Here is a 21,844-nt window from a genome sequence, read left to right as displayed (position 1 = left end):
ATCATCAGCCTGTCAGCCACGATCATTGGCTGGCAGGCTGATGACGAAATAGTGATTTAACTTTTGCCGGCCCGTGATGCGCATGCGCGGGCCGGCTTTGACCGAAATCTCGCGTCTCACGAGATGACGCGCCGGCGCGTCCATGAGGAATTACAGGGCCGCCGCAAAGACGCATCCCTGCGTGCGGCGGTCCTGAGAAGGTTAAAGGGTTTCTGTCCCCAGAATTAACCCTATTAAACTGGCTGACATTAGTGATGTTGTAATGTCAGCAGACCCTAACTGTACTATTTTTATGCTTATGGATGCCCCATTTACTGCACAATTTTAACTCTGATGATATGCAAGCTACTATTTCTTGATATGCAAATTAGCCTCTAGGAGCAGAGGGGGCGTTGCTCCTGCTCCTAGAGGCTTCATTCTCCTACCTCAAGTCACTCCCTGCCGTCCTTGATTGACAGGGCCAGCGTTAGTCTTCTCCTGCCGGCCCTGTGTGCTGGAAAATTATCGCGCCTGTGCAGTCCCAGCACACAGGGCCGGCAGGAGACGAACACTGCCTGTCCCCGTCAATCAAGGACAGCAGGGCGTGACATGAGGCGGGAGAACGGAGCCTCTAGGAGCAACGCCCCCCCCCCCACTCCCCTAGAGGCTAATTTGCATATCAAAGTTCAAATTGTGCAGTAACCGGGGAATCCATAAGCATAAAAATAGTACAGTTAGGGTCTGCTGACATTAGCACATCGCTAATGTTAGCCAGTTTAATAGGGTTAATTCTGGTGACAGAAACCCTTTCATCTGCTTGGCCCAAAACTTAACTTGGTAGTAGGAAGGTGCATCATCACCATATACAACAATCATCCTTTCATGGATTTCATTCGTTTTCTTTTCTTCCTTTGTAAGTAATTTAATCACTGAACAAAGCTCAAAATTCCTCACTTTCTTTGTAGACTTGCACTGTACTGCACTTGCACTGAACTGCTACTGTGTGTTGCATGTCCACACGTCTCAACCTGCACTTACAAGCTCAGCTCCCTAACACTGACAGAACAGGCTGCGGCTTATTGAACACCCCTCATAAGTATTCAGACCCTTTACTCAGGACTTAGTTGAAGCACCTTTAGCAGTGATTACAGCAACTAGGCTTCTTGGGTATGATGCCAAAAGGTTTACACAACTAGATTTGGGGATTTTCTACCATTCTTCTCTGCAGATTCTTTCTAGTTCTGTCAGGTTGGATGGAGACCACTGATAGACATTTTCAGGTCTCTCCAGATGTACGATTGGGTTCAACTCAGGGCTCCGGATGGATCAGACCATTTGTTGTCTTGGCCAAGTGCTTAAAGCCATTGTCTTGTTGGAAGCTGGATAACATTTTCATTAAGAATATCTGTACTTTGCTCCACTCAGTTTTCCCTCAACCGTGACTAGTGTCCCGGTCTCAGCTGCTGAAAAATACCCTCACAACACGATGCTGCCTTCACCATGCTTTACTTCTGCAGATGGTATTGGGCAGGTGATGAGCCTGGTTTCTTCCAGGCATGATGCCTCAAATTGGAGTACAAAAGGTTCAATCTTGGTTTCATCAGACCAGAGAATCTTATTTCTCAGTCTGATAGTCTTTTAGGTGCTTTTTTTGCAAACTTTCATGTGTCTTTTACTGAGGAGAGACTTCTTTCTGGCCATTTTGCCATAAAGGACACAGGCTGTTGGAGTATTGCAGTGATGATTGAACATCTGGAAGTTTCTCCATCTGCACACAGGACCTTTGGAGCTCAGACCATTGGGTTCTTGGTCACCTCTCTTACTAGTCAAGGTGTAGAAACATCTCAAAGATCAAGAGAAATGGATTCCCCCGAAGCTAAATTCCCAACATAAGGCTCCATTCACACGTCCGTGATGTGTTGCGGGTCCGCAACACACCAGCCCGGCACCCCCATAGCAATGCCTATTCTTTTCCGCAAGCTGCGGACAAGAATAGGACATGTTCTATCTTTTGCGGAGCTGCGGACCCGAAGATCAGGACCGCGCTCCGCAATTGCGGATGCAGACAGCACACTGTGTGCTGTCCGCATCCATTCCGTCCCCATAGAAAATGAATGGGTCCGCACCCGTTCCGTCCATGCAAATTTTAAGTTTTTCCTTTTTAATAAATTTGCAAAAACTGCTAATATTTTTTCACTTCTCATTATGGGGTATTGAGTGCAGATTGATGAGGAAAACATATTTACATATATTTTAAATACAATTTTTATTTTATTTTAGCACAAGGCCTCAATGAAATATGAAAAAAGTGAAAGTGTTTGAAGACTTTTCGAAGGCACAGTATACTGACTGGTTCATGCAGCGTTACATGTATCCAGTATTCACCACTTGTGTCACCCCTATCTCCTCATAGTTTGTAAGCGCTCGCGAGTGGGGCCCTCACGCCTCTTGATTTAATCAATGACTTGTTTGTTACTCTAATGTCTGATCGTTTCTGTACTAATCTGATTGTAAAGCGCTGTGGAATATGTAGAAAAGAAGACTATATAGTTCCCCTATATTTTTGTACTCACTTATGTGACTATAAACTGTGCGACTCCAGCCTTACACAGAAGAAAAACCTGCTGCAGTTTGTAAGAGCTGTGATTTATTTTACGAGAATTAGTCATCCCACAAGTATCTTCCATCTATGGCCAGCTTATCTCCATGCATTAATAATAGTAATACTCATCTAATAGCTGCAAAGCAACTGTGCTTGGCACACTGCAGCTCCACTTTTCCAGCGTGTATAGCCATCAGCCCATCATGCTTACAGTACGCTTCTACACCCAAATAGAAGAGATTTATACTCTTTAAATAGGACAAGAACTTTGATTTTAAGGTTTACTACTTGGAAGGAATCAGATTTTTGTGACAGAAGTAAGAACGGGATTACTGATATAGGACCCTGGAGGCGCTATATGCTTTTGGGGGAGTTAGATTTTAGAATAAGCTTACCTTCTTTAGCACAGGAGAACAAAAACAAATGCTACAACTAGTGTTGAGCGAAGCACATTTCCGATGCTTCAGCTTAAGTCGCTTACAGTGTTAGAATGTATGAGTTGTGATGAGCCAAAGTAAGCTATTCGCGAAGTCGAGTTCGGTTCCAAGTTTTATAAGTGATTCTCCACTTTAAAAATCAACTACCGAAGTTATTCAACTAAGTCACGCGCGACTTTGCAAATAACTAACTTCGGCTCATCGGACCCCACACATTCTAATGCCTCTTGCACACGACCATATGCCCTCCGAGATATACTGTCTGTGAGCAGGCCATATGTCCTGGAGTGGCATTGATCGTGCGCACGGGATCATACAGCAACATAGATTACAATGATGCTGTGGACTGCGGGCCACCTGTGGGGCTACTGTCCCGCAATCATATGATCTTATGAGTGCAGGACAATAGTCCCACAGGTGGCCTGACGTCCACAGCATCATTGTAATCTATGATGCTGTGTGCTCCCGTGTCCCCCCGTGTGCACTATCAATGGCACTCCGGGACATATGGCCCACTACATGACCGTATATCTCGGAGGGCATACAGTCGTGTGCAAGAGGCCCAATACTGTACGGAGTCGGATTTCCGTACAGTATTATTCGGAAGTTTTGAACAAAGCAACTTCGGATGAAACATCCAAAGCTTGCTTCGCTCAACACTAGCTTCAACAGTATAAAACATATATAAAAAACAGTAGTGCAGCTCTCCGAGCCCACATAACGTACAAAATCTGTGAAGAAGCGCTGTGTGATAGGGGGAGGAACACACAATAACAGGTCAAAGGCCTCTCCCAGCGGCAGATAATACTCTTTTTAATGGCACCGATGAAACTTTCACATACAGAATTTGTCATCGAGCATCGGAATAAGTGCAAAGCACAGAACATGCAACTTTCCCCCTTCTCTCTCTCCACAAGTCTCAGACTTTATTTTCAGCAAAAAATAATAATAATAATAAAAACACAAAAAGAGAACAAAAGCTTTAAATTAATACTTGCAGCAGAAAAAAATAAAAAAATACACATTCCGTCTTATACTGACCAAGCGAGAACTCTACAAATAGCATTCCTGTGATTTACAGTATACTTGTTTGTACAAAGGGGATTGGGCTTGACACAAGGACCATAAAAGCCATGTCGGGAATAAAAAGGGAAATACCAAATAGTATGATATAAATATGATAAAAAGTTTTCTAGTAATGAGGGATTAAATATTCCCAAAAGCTATACAGTACATCAGGCACATTTAACATTCTCTCCTATGGTCTGTGTACACGCAAGGTGTGCCCTGCGGCGGGCGGGGGGGGGGGGGGGGGGGGGGTAAAGAGGGGTATGAGTATCCTGTGCACGTGGGACCAAGGTAACTGTTGGCTGTGGGTACAGTGTATAGAGAGTGGGCTGCACTGTGTGTCCTGTGTCCTCTGAGGCTACGATATCATGGAGGTTGGTCTAGCTTACTGCTCTGGTGTGTTTTCGGCACAGTTTAGTCCTAGGTTATTACATTGATGAATACTATGATGCAGAGTGCACGTGGCTTAGATTGCTGCTGCTCTCACAATGCAACACATTTACACCATTAATACCAATGCTTACGTATAGCATGCTGGAGCATGCGCCGTTATAAAAGGAAGTGTGAACATATAGGAAGGTCTTTACTGTAGGTCACCATAAAAACCATTAAACAGAACAATTGTTAAAAGGGGTCGTCCCACTAGTGTGCGATCCATCTGCTGTGACCACTGCCAATAGCTGGAATGAAGTATCAGCGGCGCAAGGAAATTGCGGCACCGCTTTACCTCCAGTCAGCTCCGCACTGCTTGACAACAATGGCAGTCCATGCAACCGCCTGAAAAAAAGCCAAGCGGAGCAGACATTAGGTCAATCTCATCGACGCTTACTCCGTCACTGGCTTGGATCAGACATTGGTGGCCTATCCAAGCGCCAGTAATCTCCACAATGAGACAACCCCTTTAAGAAAGGAAAAAAATCTAAAATCGATTCAGTGTCCACGGAGGGCAGACAATTAGTTACAAAGTCATTTCTACAACCCATGTAGAGCGTAATATGGCAGATTCTAGAAAAAAAAAAGTACACTGCATTGTAGGATTACGTTCAGTTCTTCTGGCAAGCAGATTATAAGAAATTCTCAACGAAACATACAATAAGCTTGTGCGAAACCTTGTTCTCTCCAAACCTAAATCGGAGGTTGCGCCTGCTCTCCCGACAGGTCTATTTCTGTATGTAATTGCATTCCTTGAGAAATAAAACTCCTGCAGCATTTGTGCTGTCCCCTTGGTATTCCAACTGGAGATGTAGGAATAAAGTGACGATTGGGTGTTACCAGATTGGGGGGGGTGTCCCTGCACACAGCGTCCAATCCGTGATGACAGCATATCAGACAGTGTGAGAAACACATCCTATTGACAAGGTAAATAATAATGCCCACTTGTCGATTTAGGCTACTTTCACACTTTTGTTTTCCGGTATTGAGATCCGGCAGAGGACCTAAATACTGGGGGGAAAAAAACCCTGTTTCCTTTTAGCCCTCATGCATTCTGAATGGAAAGAGATCCGTTCCGGATGCATCAGGACGTCTTCCGTTCTGGCAACATTACGTTTTGTGACCATACACAAAATCGATGCAAGCTGTTTTGTGTCCGAGCATAAAAACGGATCCGGCACTGAAAAATGTAAGTCAATGGTGACGGATCCTTTTTTTTTTTTTTTTTTTTAGGACCCTAAAAAACCAGATCCGTCACCCATTCACTTTTAATGTATTTAGTGACGGATCAGTTTTTACTTCACACCACCGCATCCTAACGGAAAGGATGCATCCTGAGATACAAAAACGGATCTGTTTATTTCCGGTAATTAGATCCCCTGCTGGATAGCGATATCGAAATAAACAACGCAAGGGTGAAAAGTAGCTTAAGTCATCCGTTTCCAGGAGGAGTAACAGTGGACCCAGATCGCTAATAAAAATCCAGTATTGTTTGTTCGTGGAAAAAACAAGTATTCATTAAAAAAGACGTGTCAGGAGAGGCGACAGATCCTCCTTAAATGTACAGGAAAACTACGCAAACCCTGACTTGAACTGTTAAACAGGTTTTCCAGGATCGGGCAAAATTTGCCCAGAAAGTAGGACAGTGCATAAAATAATAAAATATGTAATACATCGGATGGTGAATCCCCCTGTAGTCCCAGTGCCACGGCTTCGGTGCTACTGGCCCTAGTGGTACACTAGAATGACAGGGGCTCTACCAGGTGAGCCTTTCATTATTTTATCCCATGGGAAAATTTTGCCAGATGCTGGAAAACCCCTTTAAAGAGGTTGTTCTATCTAGACCAGGGATGCCCAACCTGCGGCCCTCCAGCTGTTGCAAAACTACAACTCCCAGCATGCTCAGACAGCCTTCAGCTATCAGCCTACAACAGGGCAGGTGGGAGTTGTAGTTTTACAACAGCTGGATGGCCGCAGGTTGGGCATCACTGATCATTTCATTTCCACAGGCTATGCCATAAAATGTCCGGCGGATATGGACCCACTCCTATCTCAAGAATGGAGCCCTGTCACGTGCCACGCACGAATGGCTCTCTCGATTCACGTGTACGGGTCCTTCGAAAATAGCAGAACGCGCATATTTGGCTATTTCAATGCATGTGTGGCCTCCTCTCTATTCCTGGCAGGGGGTATCGGGGCCCCATTCTTGAGGCAGGAACGGGTCACAGATAGGACCCCACCCTACTGGACATTTATGGCGCATCCAGTTACACAGCTCCATTCGTATAACAGCATTAGTGTTCCTTTAAGAACACCCCCAGACAGTCGGTAAAATAGGAACAGTGGGTACTGAACACGGAAGAGATTTATAATGGAAGCATTCTCAGAATGACACAGAAAGCCAGTCCCTGCTTACATTACACTGAATACTAGAGGGGGAAGGGTGGGCAAACAGAACTTGGACCTCGCTTTGCAGATTATCCTCTTTTGGAAAGGGAATTGGGCACTTGGGGAAAGTCAAGGAAAAGACTGTAGACCAGCTACACAGAATAAAGGGATTCTATATGTGGCCTTGTGCGCTCCAACAAACTGTATGACGGGGGAGTGGAAGTCTAAGAGCTGGGGTGGAAGCAGAGTCCATCCCATCCCCATCCATTTAATCCTTTCAGTGCTGTGGGGTTGAGCAATGAAGGGGTTAATTCCCCATCCCATGACAGCTTGCAGTCCAGCTTCTTCTGTTCAGCCATGTGACTTGCAAGAACTGACATTTACCTGGACTAAAAAAAAATTACAAAAATTACAAAAAAAATCTAAATGGCGGGACTTGCACAAAATGAGATTTAGGGGTCCTCTATGTCGAGGAACTCCTGTTTTGGAGGAGCGGTTCCCCGATACCAGGAGCAGGATCCATCACTACGCTTAATGCAGGCGTAATGTTTCGCCTGCCGTCCGTTGATGCTCTTCTCGGTCATCCAGTCTGTCCAGAGACACTCATCTTGGGAAGAGACATAACAGGGAATGGAAGGACAGCGTGAGATCTGAGGAGACAAAGTAGACAGATGACATCAGAACTTACATATACCAACATAAGGCCTTCTCTGCTGTTCAAACACTCAAATCAGGACAGGCCCAGCAATAGGGCCTCTTTAACCCCTTTCCATCCAATGATGTAGAGTCAGGTCATGAGCAGGAAGATTCGAACAAAATGCTGTACCCTTATGGCGCAGTAGCGGTGCACGCTCAGCATATTGAGAGCGGACTGTTAAATACAGTCTGGTATGGCCGAGATCAGAGCCAACTTTGATCCTGGTCATTTGACTTCTTAGATGCTACGGCCAATAGGGTCATCTAAAGGATTAAAGTATTCTACATTTTTCAAACCACCATCTGAATACTTTCATAACAGCATCAAATTAAACATTTTGTATAGCAGCTGAGCTATCCAATAAAATGTATCTGAATAGCGCCACCTGCTGTTTGCTCTTTTTCAAAGTTCCCTACCCTGCTCACTGAGGTGGACGCACATGCTCAGTTCCATCCTTTAACTGCCACCAGCTGCAGCAGATAAATCTAGCAGAGCAATTGGAGCAATGAATGTGAAGATCTCTGGATCCATGTGAGGTACAGGGCTGGTTCTAGTTTTGCTAGAAAGAGATTGTCATGTGCTATATGATTTTCATTTTTTTCATTAATCATGGGATAAACTCTTGAATTGGCTGGATTTGGAGGAATTTGTTAGGTCTCTGTCTGCCCATCGAAGCCAAGACTCCACCCTCCCAGTGACGAGATGGTGGCTATGGGATACAGAGGTCTACCAATGTCATCTGGATCCGCTCTGTACAAGGTCCTGCAAGATGTAATTTTTTCATACATTTCATTACCTACATCGCTCCTTTATCTGAACTGCTGTCTCCCATCCATCATTATAAAACCTCGACACAACCCCTATAAATAATTTCTGTCCCTCTATAGGACTGCCCATAAAATACCCTGAAACACTACTGTATTGCAAGGTATTATTACCCGTCAGTGCTATACAGACAGGCAATCTATTAGGCAAATACAAATGGCAGGCAAGGGGGCCTTTGTTAGGACCCTAGCTGCCACTGTAACCCACCGGCACCCTGAGATTGCACCGGAGAAGCACCCATAGGTTAAAACAGTAGCAGTCACTACTGACCACGACATCTACTAGGTTGAACGGTCAGGAGCGGTGTTGCCTCCGATCCCAGTTACTGGGATGTTGGGAGCTGATGTCGGCACAGCTCCTGAGCGGACACCATCCCTGCAATGTAACAAAGAAGCCGGATTCATGGTGATCAGCTGAGCACCAGGTCACCTTCATTACAAACGTTTTCACGGTTTTTCTCAGCACAATTTACAGATTTTTTTCGGTTGGGAAGGGAAGATCAGCATTTGTGTTTGGTCGAAAGTCAACTTAAGCCTAGGTGAAAACTTCAGACAAAGAGGAAATCTTTTTTCCAGGCATCGTTTATGGCATAAAAAAGAGTGAAAGAAGGCTTAGATGTATGTTCTCATCCACTGAGGTAGAGATTTGGCCAGATCTAGTTCTTTGAACTCAGAACAAAATGTTCCAATTTTGTCTGGCCTGACCACGAGACCTGTTGTCACATGCTTTTAATAACAGTAAAATGGCTTGCTGTAAACTCTGTGTGTAATGTGAGATTCGGCCCTCCCAGTAATGGCTTCGCTCTGCAGCATTGTAAGATTGTTGGGCAGCGTTGACTCATCGGCATTCAGCTCTACTCAAGACATGCATGCGGAGAGGTTTTAATGGGACTCCCACCCTGTGTACTCTAACATAACTGATTTTATAGGCTGTGTAAAATGTTTTTCTAAGCCGTGGCCACAACCACAGTCTTAAAATATCATCAAGGAGTGTTATAGTCAAAGACAGTCTGAACACAGTATGGCCAGTTTTCCTCCCATCACTCTGTTGAGAGGATATGCACATCCGGCATCCCTCCCCTCTCCATATATGCCGGATGTGCATATCCTCTCAACAGAGTGATGGGAGGAAAACTGGCCATACACATTAGATAAGCTCTTCCCTGATCCCCTATACACATGTATGACTGGCTCGGCAGAGCATGCGTGTGTGAACAGGACAGGAGAGATGCTTCTTGCTGGTGGCTTATGTCCCTGAAAACAAAAGGATCGGGCATGCAGAAATCCAAAACCAGGGGCTGATTGAGGGTCGCAGTCTTTCATACACATGCCAATGGCATCAATGTTTATACCCAGACAATCCCTTTAACGGCCAGGGGTGTATATTTTGGTTGTGGCAGGTGTTTAATCGCTAGAGCTTAGATATTAGATATATGAAACCCCTAATGATATGGGGTTCAGTATTCTAGATGCAATATTGGGGATAAAAAGTTCTTGCTCTGTGAGACCCAGGAGCGGGGAAGCTACAAATGACCTCCAACCACAACCTGTAAGCCTCCAGGAACCTGCCTTCACGTCATCAGCTACTCTACCTATCAGACAGTATATGTTTTCTCTATGACTGTCACATTTAAAGGGGGGTTCTTTATTTTTTATATTAAAGGGGTTATCCCATGAAAATCAGACATCATACAGTACACGGCAGTCTCTTTCTAACAAAGCTAGAACGAGCCCTGTACCTCACATGGATCCAGAGATAATCACATTCCATGCTCTGCTAGATTATCTTTGGCCTGACAGCTCAGGGGGTGTGTCTATTCTGCTGCAGCTTATGGGTAGTGCCCATGCTCCCTATCACAGCTCAGGAGGTGTGCCCATGCTCTCCCTATCACAGCTCAGGAGGCGTGCCCATGCTCTCCCTATCACAGCTCAGGAGGCGTGCCCATGCTCTCCCTATCACAGCTCAGGAGGTGTGCCCATGCTCTCCCTATCACAGCTCAGGAGGCGTGCCCATGCTCTCCCTATCACAGCTCAGGAGGCGTGCCCATGCTCTCCCTATCACAGCTCAGGGGGTGTGTCTATTCTGCTGCAGCTTATGGGTAGTGCCCATGCTCCCTATCACAGCTCAGGAGGTGTGCCCATGCTCTCCCTATCACAGCTCAGGAGGCGTGCCCATGCTCTCCCTATCACAGCTCAGGAGGCGTGCCCATGCTCTCCCTATCACAGCTCAGGAGGCGTGCCCATGCTCTCCCTATCACAGCTCAGGAGGCGTGCCTATGCTCTCCCTATCATAGCTCAGGAGGCCGTTGAAGGATGAAACTGAGCATGTGCGGCCTTCTCAGTGAGCAGGACAAAGAAATAAGGAAAAGAACAAACAGCAGGTGGTGATATACAGATACATTTTACTGAATAACTCAGTGGCTATGCAAAATTTTTAATTGCATGCAATTACAAACGTTTTCAGAAGCGGGTGCTGGTTTGAAAACTGTAGAATATTTTTGTGGGACAACCACTTTAAAAGAGTCAGTAGACAAGCATTTTTTATATCTGACCAAGCCATACACCTAGTCAGGACATCAGAAATCTGTGATCGAAATGCTCCATACCATTGCATCACAGAATTGACAGGTCTATTTAGTTCTGGGAAATAGGTGTAGATTTGCACGTGTAGACACGGATATGGAAACCGGCACTTCGGTAACAAAACTCTCTTGTCCCAGAGGCAAAGCTTTAACAGTTTATTAAGTATAAAGCATTAACAAGGATAATAAAAGGAGATTGAGGCCCCATTCACACGTCCGCAATTTCGTTCCGCATTTTGCGGAACGGAATTGCGGACCCATTCATTTCTATGGAATTGCGGACCCATTCATTTCTATGGGGCAGCACGATGGCACAGCCGCAATACCCAGTCCCCATAGCTCTGTGTGCTTTTATTGTGTAAAAACGATTTGATACATATGCAAATTACCCTGAGATGAGTCCTGTACGTGAGATGAGTCAGGGACAGGACTCATCTCAGGTTAATTTGCATATGTATCAAATCGTTTTTTTTACACCATAAAAGCACACAGAGCTATGGGGACTGGGTATTGCGGATGTGTTAGCGGCCATCTAGCAACCCATGTCCTCAGCTCTATACACAAAATCCCGGTGACAGGTTCCCTTTAAAGGAGTTTTCCAGGATCACTGTGGTTTTTAACAGATAGACTCATGCCATTGCTTACCTCATGTACATCTTCTCAATGCTTTTTCATTTTGGACTCTTCTGACCCCTTTTCCCCAATGTAATCCAATCCCTCTAGTTTTGTTTCCATCCTTTATGTAGCATTTCCTATTCCTGAATCCAACCAATCTGATGACGCTCTTCTCCTATCTCTGGCACCGCCCTTAACCACACCCAGCTGGTTTATAGCTCCTCCCACTCTCCCTAGTTACATTGACACTCCCTTTTCACTGCCCCGCCCATGGACATAACATCACAGGAAATAGGAGAGAGCTGCATGGACTTGGTCATGTGACCACAGCCCAGAATGGAAGATAGGAGCAATAAAGGAAAAAAAAATAATTCATTACAAAATGACAGCTGCCTTCATACCTTGGGTGACACAACAAGGACTTACCTTACACTCACAGCCCATCTCATATCTCTGATTTAGACTTTTCTTCTGGGTTTGGGTGAGAGATTCCCATGGCACAATGAAGTCACACAATGTGATATGCATTTTTCCATTACCCTCTGCTTTACCTGGAAAAGAGGAAATGGCGCCCATGTTTAAAATGAATTTTCACAGGATGCAGACTTCATGTATTACAACAGGTTTTCTCTAGATTTTCTCCAGAAGAGCTCATCCAAACTGATATTTCCCATCCATGGAACAGACTATCCCAACACTGGAACGCAATGCAATACATTTAATAAAACCTCATTTTGAATGATCCACGTGTAGTGAACAGGCGCCAATGACTAGCCTCCAGAGACCTCGGTCTCATGTAATCGGGACACGTTAGGTTGCACAGAAATTTTCCAGCACAACACTGACCCATAACAGCAGGAGCTTTATTAGTTTCAGACATAAAATAAAACAGCTGACGCATTTCGGTCTACGTTAGTCAAAGCTAAAGCTAGTTTCACACTAGCGGTGAAGAGATCCGGCAGGGTGCTCCCTGACCCCGGAGCTCTCTGGATCCGGCATTGCCGGACACTACCTGAATGCCCGTAAGAGAGTATATAGTCCTTGCTTACATTTACCAAATCTTACGAGAACAACCCTTGGACCAGGGAGAAGATGCCCACTGAGAAAAGCTTATGTCTCCTCCTCCCTGTACTAATGCTCTGCATTAATATATAGGACGCCAAAACTTTGGGGGATCACAGCGGGGCAGCCGAGGGGTGTTTAAAAAAAAAAAAAAGTATCAGCGGAGGGTACTAAGGTTAAAAAATAAATAAAAATAAAATCATCTGTATAATACATGGCCAAAGTACGTCAATACCTACAAACGGAGATACTCCTGGCCATGTGTTGGGGCTTATTCCCACGAACGTATGAATGGGTCCACATCTGTTCGGCAATTTTGCGGAACGGGTGCAGACCCATTCATTCAATGTGGCCACAAAAGATGTGGACAGCACACAGTGTGCTGTCCGCATCTGTAGTTCCATTCCGTTGCCCCGCAAAAAAGATAGCGCATGTCCTGTTCTTGTCCACAATCATTTTCTATATAGCACTGGCCATGTGTGGTCCGCAAAATGCAGAATGCACTCGGCTGGCACCCGGACCGCAAAACACTTACTGCCGTGTGAACGTAGCCTCAAACAGATGATATTTTATTGATTTCTAACATGCATATGTAATATTTCCTCAGCCTGAAAGGAAATGGAGCCATAACCAGACGTTGCCGCACACTTGCCTCATCGCTGGTCGGTCTTTTGCCATCATCTGCTCAGGGTGCAGCACTATATCACCTATAGGTGCCTTAGAGGGCTGTAAACAAGAATATTTTCTATGGATTTCTTCTCATCATGCAGAATGTATCTGCTGCACAAAACAAACTAGAAGCCACCTGTTTAGCAGCAGCTGATTGAAAAAAATGATGTATAAAATCAGTTGTGCAACTACTTCCACGGCCTGTCCAGCTGCCTTTTTTTGGGCGTGCCACGTTTGTGACAAGCAAATACAATGCTGCCTGCCTTGTGGAAAAAAACAAGACCTCGCTGACGTGGGGTGAAAATGTCATTGAAAGGAGCCAGAGTATCATCATTTCCTAATGGCAGATAATGACTCCAAGGTCATGGAGTTCTTAGCTGGATAAGGCGATGGTGCTGGGACAGGTCATCACTGTATGATTGGTAGAGGTCTGACCTCTGGAACCCTCACCGATCCACAGGAAGAAGGAATTGCAGTTCCTCCACGCACAGCAACGCCCCATCCACCGGGCTGTACAGGGGACTGCAGCCGCCTCTTCCATTCACTTGAGTGATGCTGTCAGGCAGCCCAGCAAAGACCCTTCTCCAGGCAGCCCAGCCGAGACCCTCCTCCAGGCAGCCCAGCCGAGACCCTCCTCCAGGCAGCCCAGCCGAGACCCTCCTCCAGGCAGCCCAGCCGAGACCCTCCTCCAGGCAGCCCAGCCGAGACCCTCCTCCAGGCAGCCCAGCCGAGACCCTCCTCCAGGCAGCCCAGCCGAGACCCTCCTCCAGGCAGCCCAGCCGAGACCCTCCTCCAGGCAGCCCAGCCGAGACCCTCCTCCAGGCAGCCCAGCCGAGACCCTCCTCCAGGCAGCCCAGCCGAGACCCTCCTCCAGGCAGCCCAGCCGAGACCCTCCTCCAGGCAGCCCAGCCGAGACCCTCCTCCAGGCAGCCCAGCCCAGCCCCTCCGCCAGGCAGCCCAGCCGAGACCCTCCGCCAGGCAGCCCAGCCGAGACCCTCCGCCAGGCAGCCCAGCCGAGACCCTCCGCCAGGCAGCCCAGCCGAGACCCTCCGCCAGGCAGCCCAGCCGAGACCCTCCGCCAGGCAGCCCAGCCGAGACCCTCCGCCAGGCAGCCCAGCCGAGACCCTCCTCCAGGCAGCCCAGCCGAGACCCTCCGCCAGGCAGCCCAGCCGAGACCCTCCGCCAGGCAGCCCAGCCGAGACCCTCCGCCAGGCAGCCCAGCCGAGACCCTCCGCCAGGCAGCCCAGCCGAGACCCTCCGCCAGGCAGCCCAAACGAGACCCTCCGCCAGGCAGCCCAAACGAGACCCTCCGCCAGGCAGCCCAAACGAGACCCTCCGCCAGGCAGCCCAAACGAGACCCTCCGCCAGGCAGCCCAAACGAGACCCTCCGCCAGGCAGCCCAAACGAGACCCTCCGCCAGGCAGCCCAAACGAGACCCTCCGCCAGGCAGCCCAAACGAGACCCTCCGCCAGGCAGCCCAAACGAGACCCTTCTCCAGACATGTCTGATTTGTTAATGGGGTTGAGCCGCAGATGCCATTTTTAAATTTTACTATAAGAAGCAATGTAAAGAACAACCAACCAGACACAATCAAATATAAAAGAACCAACCTGCAATCAAGTACTCTTTTTTGCCTCCAGTATCCAGTGTCACGCCGCACACAGCGGATGAAGTGGCTGTGAAGATGTACTGGATATCCTCGGTAGGTCCCTTGAACATCTGCAGAGCAATGTGAAAGAGAAGGTTAAAATCTCGGCACAAACCAACAACATAAATTTGGGAAAAATGTAAATCTTGCTATAATTCTTCTAATGCGTTCGTCTACTTTGGGCAATGATCAGTTTTCACAAGTGCTGCATGCTGTGTTTGGTGGGATTTTTTCAGCGTATCAGCCGACTGACCTCAAATAGTAAAATCTCAATGTAGAAAACCACAAGTAGCAACTCTGATTGTGTTTCTTCCATGGTGATACCAGATGGAGGTTTTCCACTGATAAAGTTCTAGTAGCACTTGTTTATAATGTTTGCACCATTTGCGCTTTTGGCACAACCCCGAGCCACACCAACACGAGTATGTCTCCTGTTCCTGAAGGTAGGTCATTAATAGCCAAGCCCAGGAAACCCCCTTCAACAAATACACACTGTGCTAGAAAACACAGCATTTTTTTTCTAAAATCACAGACCTTAGGCCTCATGCACACGGCTGTATCCTTTTTTGCTTTCCGCATACCGGTCGTGTGCATCCCGCATTTTCCCTTCCGCAGGTCCCGCACTATGTTTGAAATGTCTATTCTTGTCGGCAAAATAGAGAAGAATAGGACATGTTCTATGTTTTGGTTTTTTTTTTTGCGTTGACATATGGGTACAAACAGCACATGATGTGGATTCTTTACGGTAAGAGCAGTGAGACTATGCAACTCTCTGCCTGAGGAGTTGGTGATGGTGAGTTCACTAAAAGAGTTCAAGAGGGGCCCGGATGTATTTCTGGAGTGTAATAATATTACAGGCTATAGCTACTAGAGAGGGGTCGTTGATCCAGGGAGTTATTCTGATTGCTTGATTGGGGTCGGAAATGCTGGTTCTACCTTCAAGACTTCCACCTAACCAGGAGAATGGGAGTCTCCTTCTCCCCTGTTCACACTCCAGAAAGTGACAGTCTCCGTTTTAGTTTGGTCTGGTTCTAGCTTTGGTAGAAAGAGACCGTCATGTACTGTATGATGTCTGATTTTAATTTTTTTAATTACCGTATTTTTCGCCCTATAAGACGCACCGGCCCATAAGACGCACCTAGGTTTTTGGGGAGGAAAATAAGAAAAAAAATGTTTTGAACCAAAAGGTGTGCTGTGGGTTTGGAACGAATAGTGGTCTCTGGATGGCACTATTACTGGGGGATCTGTGGATGACTGACACTTATGTGGGGGATCTGTGGATGACTGACACTGTTATGTGGAGGGTCTGTGGATGACGGACACTGTTATGGGGGATCTGTGGATGACGGACACTGTTATGTGGGGGATCTGTGGATGACGGACACTGTTATGGGGGATCTGTGGATGACGGACACTGTTATGGGGGGGATCTGTGGATGACGGACACTGTTATGGGGGGATCTGTGGATGACGGACACTGTTATGGGGGCATATGTGGCTTGCACTATTACAGGGGCATATGTGGCTTGGCATTGTTACAGGGGGGGGGGGGGAATCTGTGGATGGCACTGTTATATATGTGCCATCCACAGACCCCCCCCCCCAGCCCATAACAGTGCCATCCACAGACCTTCCCCCCCAGCCCATAACTGTGCCATCCACACACCCCCCCCCCCCCCCAGCCCATAACTGTGCCATCCACAGATCGCCCCCGCCGCCAGTATACTAAAATAAGATGTTATATTCAATTTATATTTATTAAACATGCCCCCTCAGTCCTATTCTACCTTACATCCGAATCGCTGCTGTAGTGCAGGCAGGCAGGACGGGCGGCCGGCGCGTCTCTTACTGACGTCACTTGCCTGCGCCGCCTGCTTCATTCATAAAGTAGGCGGCGCAGGCACGTGACAAGAGTTACGCTGCCGCCCGCCCGGCCTGAATTCTACTGCGGCGATTAGGATGTAAGTTAGTAATAGGACTAAGGGGGCAAGTTTAATAACTATTATTTGAAAATTACATCTTTTATTAGTATACTGGAGCGGCAGGGCGGTGCTATACTACACTGACTGCACCGCCCCGCCGCTATTGCCAGCCCCCAGACCCTCCCCCCAGTCCCTCCCCGAGTCCCCGCTCACTGATACATCGCTGCCAGCGATGTAAAACTGCACGCATTCGCCCCATAAGACGCAGGGGCATTTCTCCCCCATTTTGGGGGAAGAAAAAGTGCGTCTTATGGGGCGAAAAATACGGTACTCATCGGAGAACCCCTTTAATTTTCCATGTAAAAATAATAGCAAAAAAATGCACCAAAAGACAGAAAACCGCTGACAGCAATCAAAGAGTTTGAATATTTGCACTGTAAAGGTGCAACCAGCTAAACCGTTAGAAATGCCCATCTGCCAAGACCCCGGAATATGTCAGCAGCCCCCGCTTTGCCTTCTTACCTTAATCTGTTTGATTTCATACTGGATTCTTTTTATGGGATTTCCATAGTTGTCATTCCCGCTGTCAACCTCTTTGCCCACAATGGCCTTCGCTCTGATCACTGCATGGAAAGAGAAGAACAATTTTAACAAACATGCCTGGACCCAAGCTTTTCATGAATATCAGCAGAAAAGGGGTTAAAAAAACCAACATGTTTTCACAGGACATTTGCCATCACATATACGGTACTTCTAGCTCCAGAAAGTGACATTTAGTCCCTACCTTAAAGAGGACTTGTCGCCCCCTGGCAGTTGCAAAGAAGGCGGAGCCTTTAGGAGTAAAGGCAACACCCCCGTTGCTCCTAGAGGATCATTTGCATATAATAAAACATTTTTCTCAGCAATACGGGCACATATGTACATGGGACCAACACAGATGCCTTCAGCTGCCAACGGTTCTGCCAGTGTCATAGGCACAAATCTGCTGACAGGACCCCGGACAGGTCATTAATACTAGATCAGAGGTGGGCCAACTCCCAGCGCCCTGGCCGATCATCTTTTGGAAGGGACTGCTGTGGCCTGTTATGTGAAATCCATCAGTCATGTGGCTCTGGCCCATTCAAGTGAATGGAAACGTGCCGCCATACCAGAGCTCCGCTTTTAACATTCATGCTGATTCTTCCGTAGCTTCAGAACAGATTGCAGAAATCTCAGGAGCTGACATGCATTAATCTGGGGTTAGTCGAGGTGTGTAGGAAGACATTAATATAAAGAAACAGGGTATAATCATTGGCAGCAGTGGGTGGCAGAGACGAATGCCGGCTGCGGGTAACAGTCAGCTCCGCTCCTCTCCTCATGTGCTGCTGAATCATTAGACAAAAATGCATCCAAACTCTGAGCGGATTTGTTGGAAACAGAGAAGCTTTGTGGAGGGAACTGCTACTCTGCACTTTCCAAGCCAAAACCAAAGCATCAGAGCCAGGAGCTAGTGCAAACGGCGTGATGGAGGCGAGGAGGAGGGGGCAGGAGTCATAAGACGCAGCTACAATTCGGGTAATACACCGAGTAACTGTACAATGCTACTTCAAGTGCTTCACTACTGCCATTCATCAAGGCCTCAGACAGCACGGATCTGACCTAGTCTCACATATATAACGGTATAATGCTATATAACGGTATAATGCTATATAACATATATAATGGTATATAACAAACACAACGGTATAATGGTATATAACAAACAGTATAATGGTATATAAAAGTGATAACGGTATAATGGTATATAAAAGTGATAACAGTATAATGGTATATAAAAGTGATAACGGTATAATGGTGTCATGAAGAAGGGCTGGAATTGTTTCTAGTAGCCCGAAAAGCTTAGACAAGACTGCTATTTTGTATCCTCGGATGAGTTTTTAACCGCAAGCTGAATAAACGCCTATTCCTTTTTAATTGAAGCTGGATTTTCTCAACCTTTTTTTCTCCATTGCCGCCCGCACCTGACACGGGCTGTCCGTGCTCACAACTAAAGGAAGGGCAGGTGAGAGCTGCTACACTCCTCTTTTTCTAATAGTATATAACAGTATAATTATTTATAATGTATATAACAGTATAATGGTATTGTCTGCTTAAGCTGCCGCCATTACAATGGTGATTGTGCATTTTTGTGTTGTGCTGGACATGTTGCAATTGATATAACTAAAAAGTCCCCCAGAATGTTTCATATGGTGCTAATGCAGGGGGTCAGCAACCCAGTGAAACTACAACTCCCAGCATTTGCTCGGTTGTTCTTGGAACATGCTGGAACAGCTGGAGGTTGCCGGACGCTCAAAAATAACATTGAAGTGAAGATCCAAGCTCCACTTTAATCTAAAAAGGTCCAAAACCCAGTGTTCATTTCTCTATGGGGGTCAGAGCTCCATATGCTCTGGATACAGAGTTACACAGGTCACCGGTATGCCGGAAGCTCTGCCCAGTGGTGGCTGCAGGAAAGCCGATTTTATCATGCACATTGGTTGACACTGTGACGACTTATAACCTGTCTACAGCATAGGTGATAAGTATCCACTCGGTGGGGTCTGACCCCGGGGACCCCCACCAATCTCATGAATTATTGAGCAATATTTGACAAGTTTGATAAAAATTATGGCAATTTTGAGTGACCACGAAGCAGCGCTGAAGTAACCAGACATGGCCTCTACACGTGGCAGCCAGAGCCCTATCCATCTCATATTGAAAACCTATCTTGAAGGGAATGTGTCACTTAAATACCACTTACCCCCTATCCTGTGCCACAATCCCTTTAACGATAGGTCATCAAAAAGTCCAGGAAAAATCCCTTTAAGATTAAAAGGCAATGGCTAACAAAACCTTATGCAAGGACCTGTGTGAACAGGAAATATTTCAAGGACTTCTCTGTGGAAATGTTCTCAGTTTACCAATACGACCAACTTCTCTACTATGCGGTAACTTCCTGTTTGGTAAATTCTATTTTACAGGGATTGTGCCATGAAAAATATTCTACGTTTTTCAAACCAGCACCTGGATCTGAATACTTTTGTAATTGCAGGTAATTCAAACTTTAGTATAGCCAGTGAGTTATTCAATAAATGTATCTGCATAGCGCCACCTGCTGTTTGTTCATTTCCTTATTTCTGGTCCACCTCGCTGAGGTGGTCACACACGCTCAGTTTAAGTCTTCAACTGCCACCAGCCCCATCTATTGTTAGAAGCTGTAACAGTGACAGGTAAAAAGCTACAGCAGAAAGGAAACGCCCCCTCCGCTGTCAGCCTAAAGACAATATAGCAGAGCAACTGGAGCAATGAATCGGGGGATTTCTGGATCCATGTGAGGTGCAGGGCTGGTTCTAGCTTTGTTAGAAATTGTGAAGTACTACATAATGTCTGATTTTCATCAATCATGGTGTAACCCCTGGTATTATACTGCCTGATCTTTGGACAGTGTGAACGCCCCCTCTATTGATGGTTGTCTGATTACACAGGCTAATAAAAACTGAATGTGGGAGGAAATCTGTTCTACTGAATATCGGTAGCATGTCCCTGATCACACCAGGAGAGGTGCTGACGATAATCAGGCATCTTCAATCCTGATGAAAGATGTCCATCAGCCGATGCACAAGCGTTTGCTCATTCATCAGCTGATCGATTATACGAGCCAGTTAGTGGAACTGTAATAATATGCCGATTATCTTGCGGTCTGATAGGGGGTTTACCGTACTACTGCCAGTGTTTAGTGCCATTCCAGACCCATCAATAACCGTACTGATCATGGCCTAATCATGGGTCTGTTAATGGGCACTGCTGTCACGATTGTCAAACAAAGATTAGATTATGGGCAGCACAGTGGCTCAGTGGTTAGCAGTGGTGCCTTGCAGTGCCTGGGGTCCTAGGTTCAAATCCGACAAAGGACAACATCTGCATGGAGTTTGTATGTTCTCCCTGGGTTCGCGTGGGTTTCCTCCCACACACCAAAGAAATACTGATCGGGAACTTAGACTTGCGGAATATAGTGGCGCTATATAAAAAAGTGTATAAAATAAATAAATTAATATCTATGGACGTTTTTGTCAAGCCCAAGGGATCCGGTCCCCACCCGGCACCAAACCAGAGGAAGTCCAGGCCTGGAAGACAAGAAGTGGTGAGCCAGCCCTGAAAAGCAGGTACGCATGCCCCCCTTTGCAGACCTATTCACTTCTATGGGGCCCTTTTCTTCCATTTTTACGGCTCCGCAAAACAAATAAAACATGTCCTATACTTGTCAGTGAAAATCAGAACCATTGAAGTCTATGGGTCCGCCAAAAATGCAGACATGCTGAACCATTCTAAAAAAAAAACGGATCCGCATTTTTGCAAACAGCATACGGCCGTCTGAATGAGCCCTTATCAGGAGCAATATAATCACTTTGATGCAAGGGAACCTGCCCTGGCTAACAAAATGCTTAGCATAAGAACAGTCTCACGCGGCAGGGCAGAAAAATCAGTAGCTGAACACAGGTCGTTTTTGGTGGCAGATCTGTAATGTGGTTTTAGAGGAGCTTTTATGATATTTTAGTTAGAGTTTTTGGTTGAGGTCTTCCTGCTTCCCCATTAACTTCTATGAAATTCTCAATCAAATCTGCTTCCAAAGGGTAACCTGTCACTTCCCAAGCATTTTTCAAATCCGCGACTGAAAAAAAAAAAAAAAGCTTCCACCATTTTGCACAGTGTCAACAAGATGGGAGTTTTATTTTATTTTTTACATTAAAATCAACGTGGAAAACCTTGGTGGAGTTTTGAATGTGGATTCAGCTGCCGAAAAACGCTTGTTTTCCGCTGACGAATCAGTGTCAGATTCTAGCCATGTGAACATACCCTAAATCGGAGGCCAATGTATTTTCGAAAGCTTTATGGCCGGCCGA

The 21,844-nt window shown here is 46.3% G+C and overlaps 1 protein-coding gene across 1 annotated transcript in view; it reads right to left on the bottom strand.

Moving 5' to 3' along the window:
• Positions 1-3,814: 3,814 nt before the first annotated feature.
• TIMP2 (TIMP metallopeptidase inhibitor 2) overlaps positions 3,815-21,844 on the bottom strand; it is a 33,702-nt gene continuing 15,672 nt past the window's right edge. The window contains exons 2-5 of the mRNA XM_044296655.1: positions 17,448-17,548; positions 14,966-15,074; positions 12,051-12,175; positions 3,815-7,556 (exon numbers count right to left, since the gene is read on the bottom strand). Of these exons, the coding sequence (XP_044152590.1) occupies positions 7,359-7,556; positions 12,051-12,175; positions 14,966-15,074; positions 17,448-17,548 (533 nt within the window). The 3' untranslated portion in view covers positions 3,815-7,358. The remainder of the gene's footprint in view (positions 7,557-12,050; positions 12,176-14,965; positions 15,075-17,447; positions 17,549-21,844) is intronic.

Source organism: Bufo gargarizans, chromosome 6 (assembly GCF_014858855.1).
Source record: "Bufo gargarizans isolate SCDJY-AF-19 chromosome 6, ASM1485885v1, whole genome shotgun sequence".
Taxonomy (NCBI): Eukaryota; Metazoa; Chordata; class Amphibia; order Anura; family Bufonidae; genus Bufo; species Bufo gargarizans.
The sequence above is the reverse complement of the archived record's forward strand: the minus strand, read 5'-3'. Positions and strand labels throughout refer to the sequence as shown.